Raw genomic sequence first — 4,126 nt, 5'->3', positions numbered from 1 at the left:
TCATGTCAGGAGCAGACTGGACATTTTAATTACAGTGGCACTCATATATGTTATTTTTTTATATAGTAGCATCAGTCATCAGTCATCAAATAAATACAATTCAAAGGGCCCCAGCATGATAGTCTACGTATGGGAACAGACCCCTACAGTATGGTCTGTTTTGCAAAGTCAAACCACACAGTATTGGACTGCACAGGCTTACAAAACTAACCCATATTTTAACACTTCTTGTTTTCTTTCACTCTAACGGTTGTCTAACCAATGACAAAAAGAGAAGAGAGAAGAGAAGAATGAAAAAAAAGAGAAGTATGACTAAGTTACAGAAGCCTTTGATGTTTTTTTAGGGCACAAAGGCCAAATGCAAGGGCAGCATGGCCATCAAAATAAAACAATGATTTTAAGTCCTGTGAAATTTTAAGTCCTTTTTACTACATGGCTTCTGTGAAATTCCTGCCCTGTCTCACACAAAAATGGTGCTAAATACTGTGGTGAAAAGTGGTTATTTGGCTTGTAATCAGACATAGGGGAACCTCTTTTGGTGGCATAGTGCCAATCTTAAAGGTTAGCACCTTTGTCAACAGTGTTATGATAATGATCTTTATTTATCATGAAAACGAGTACATGAAACAGAAGATATTGATAAAAGTAATAAAGTAAATAATATAGAACTATGTGCCTAAATTAAGCTGAAGAACCATACAGGGTCTGAACAGGTTATTTGTACAGCAGCGGTGCTATATAGGACCTCAACCACCACAAAAAACACTGAAGAACCAATATTCATTGTGTCAATGGACAAAAAAAATGAATTAAACACAAGATATTGTATGAAATGTAATTAAAGTGCACATCAAAGGTGTGTTGCTCGTGTAAATTAATTGGAAAACACTTATTTCTGTGACAGCTAGCATGTATATGATGGGGGTCAAGACACATTTTACATTCGGCCCACCAGGAATATTCCCAAACTTTCAGATGGCCAGTCTGCACCTGGCTGAGTATGTGTGATTTTGATTAAATGAGAAGAATGTATTCAGTCTTTTTACTGTCTTTTCCCAAGTATTACTAAGTATTATTTAATATTTTATTTTACGTGTAGTGCCTGTCTACAAATGTGAATAGACAGGCAGTTGTGTGGTGTCAATTCAATGTACGTACTGTATGTGCAGGCTGCATGGCTCTGGATGTATCACCAGCATGCATTTGTGTGTTAGGGCGGGAGGGGAGGGTGTGGGGACCCTGGCAGTCTCAGGCTCAGGGGCCCATGGACTCAGCATTCTGGGAGTTACTACTTACAGTAATTTACATGCATCTGAATATGTTATGCACATGTGTGTTTGGTGATGTGAAGAACTCCAACCAGTTTTCCATCAGCAAAATGGTATTTATTGGTGCAAAAAAACAACAACAATATAAATCATGAACTTTGCAAAAGCAAGTATAAAGTAAACAAAACAATAGAATGCAAACAGGGGCATCTGGGGGTGTGGCTCAGAATAATGAACAACAGAGCTTTGGAGCTGCTATACTGTAGCATTATGTTCTTTCAGTGCATCTGAAAGTGTGTATAGCTAATGGTTAGAGAATACCAGGTGGTTTGAACTCCAGTAATAATAAACTAAGGAGGGACAAAGGGTGGAGGACAGAGTTCATACTTCAATAAACCAAACACACTTACAGTAGACTTAACAGTTCCCACTGGGTCACATTAAGCATGATTTATACTTCGTGGTATGACAGAGTGGCGTGCTAAATATAGCCGATCTACACGCTCACAACGCGTCGTACTGTGATGCATTGTGAGCTTGCATATCGACTATTTTCGGTGTATGACTGTCGTACGACGGATTATAAAGCATCTCTTGGTCCTTACTTTCATAGACACTTGCTGGTGAACTATTAAGAAACTCCTTCATTGAACAAATAAAAAAATGCAGCTTGTGGCTCTGCAGTCTCATTCAAGACTATACAGTACAGTACAGTAATCACTTTTGTATAAAAAAAATTAATTAACTTCACTTTAACACATCTTGAATACAAATATTAAATACACTTACAGGTATCAGATTCCTCATAACATTACAATTGTGGCACATATTACAATACATCCTCTAGTATTCAACACACATTATATTTATTAATCTGCTGGATTAATAAATATAGCCTTTGAAAAGTGCAAACATTGATAACTTCCCTGAAGTTAATATCCCTGATTGTGTACTTGAGGAAGATGTTGGCAAAGAATTTCAGATCAGATTAGACACAAATGAATACATTGAACCACTGAAAGGCAATTTAAATATTGTTGCATCACAAATATTTAAAGTATCATTAAAACTATAAGTACAATTTAATGGAAAAATAGTATCTCTAGGGTAATAAAAGTATTAATAATGTAGCAACCATACAGTTATACCTGAAGTATCAGCCCAGTGCAGGTTACTGTAGATACCATTTTAAGAAAATGAAACAAATTATACAAAATTGTTGTTAGCATGATTAAAACATGGCTTATAGGGTAATGTTAAAGTAATGAATTTGCTTGCTACAAAAGCGTCAATGCTTTTAAAGATAGGAGAACCTGGAAAGTTGGTGGGTTTAACACATGCATATACTGTAGTCCTTTGGAATTAAGCTTTTCACTTCTGGTACTGTTATATGGCTAATAGCAATGCATGAGAGGGGTTTACAGTATTGGAGTCAATCCAAGTCAAGTCAAGTCAAGTCAAGTCAAGTTTACTGTATAGGTCTCTAAACTGGACCAAAATCAAACAAACCAAGCCAAAAATCATGCCTACTGAAATATTTTCCAAGTATAGAAGGTAAACATGTTAATCACTGCTAACGTGCTTGTATCTGCCAGCTAAACTCAGGTTTCACCTTGAAAGGAACTGAACTTCGGAGTGTAGATTTCTCTCACTAGACGTAAGCCAGCTTGGCACATCTCAGCTGACTGTAAATAATTGCATCTAAGAGGGTCTTTACTTCCGAACCTGAGAGTAGACAGAAGAGTGGCCGTCAGTGGGCTGCCCAGCCCCAGCCTGAGAGGCTGCCCGAGGAACAGGTTGGGGGCCAGCCAACTGTCCAGGCTGAGGGGCAGACCTCTTCCCACTGTGCATGTGAGCATCGTAGGTAGGAGGGGATGATGTCCCTCCTCCGGTCCTGGTCCTGACCTCGGCGTACTCTGTGGGTGAGGTACCCAGGTTCCCCAGCGGGACACTTCCACCGTCCTTCCTCCGGAATTGCCTGACGTCTGCATAGTTCACTTCCTAGAGGAAGATTTAAAAGGAAGCAATGTTAGTGGGGTTGTCTGACTATAACCTAATATGGATGAATTTGTGCACGTTTGTATGAATGAAATGTGAAAAAGATCGACAGTTCTGCCATTATCCCATATAGAGTTTCAGATAGGTCACTTAATATTACTCTAATATGACTTGAATATTACATGGTAGAATCATAGTAGAATATGATTGTGTCAAATGAGTAACACAAACATAATTAGTTCTTGGCCGCAAAATTAAGTACATTAGAAGCTGCATCAACCTGGGAGACAAATATTGTTATACCATTGGCTGTCAACTATTTTTAATCATTCTTTTTACACCCCCCCCCCCCACACACACACACACACACACACACACACACACACACACACACACACACACACACACACACACACACACACACACACACACACACACACACTTTTGCGACGTCAGTGGCTGACGTTTGTTTTTACTAACTAGTTAAACAAGCTATAACATAAGGCTTCAGCATATAATTTAGTATTCAGGTTAAACAAACAGAGAGAAACTGATCAATCACAGAAAACCATAAAGCCAATAATTAACATTTCCATGACTTTCTTTTCCTTTTCTTTGCTTTCTCTCTTTCTTTTTTTATATATATATTTTTTAGCTCTCATACACATTTCTTCCGGGTTCAAAGTCTGACCTTTTACTACACACACAACCCTTGATAAGTAAGGATGACTGGAAGAGGGCTCAAATCTATATTGACATAATGGTTGTAAAGCTGGTCAAAGACTGGCCACTAAACTAGGCATGTCCTATAATAGAACACTATAAAACAACATGTCACATTTAACAACCTGGGGCCTGTT

At 38.3% G+C, this 4,126-nt stretch overlaps 1 protein-coding gene across 1 annotated transcript in view; it reads right to left on the bottom strand.

Annotated features, from left to right (window-relative positions):
• Positions 1-1,369: 1,369 nt before the first annotated feature.
• The window catches only part of LOC308084424 (cell adhesion molecule CEACAM1-like), a 20,091-nt gene continuing 17,334 nt past the window's right edge, over positions 1,370-4,126 (bottom strand). Inside the window, exon 10 of the mRNA XM_080427081.1 lies at positions 1,370-3,269. Within this exon, the coding sequence (XP_080283207.1) occupies positions 2,982-3,269 (288 nt within the window). The 3' untranslated portion in view covers positions 1,370-2,981. The remainder of the gene's footprint in view (positions 3,270-4,126) is intronic.

This window comes from Gymnoscopelus braueri, assembly GCF_963280865.1.
Source record: "Gymnoscopelus braueri genome assembly, chromosome: 4".
Classification (NCBI taxonomy): domain Eukaryota; kingdom Metazoa; phylum Chordata; class Actinopteri; order Myctophiformes; family Myctophidae; genus Gymnoscopelus; species Gymnoscopelus braueri.
This window is presented reverse-complemented; position numbering and strand designations above follow the sequence as displayed.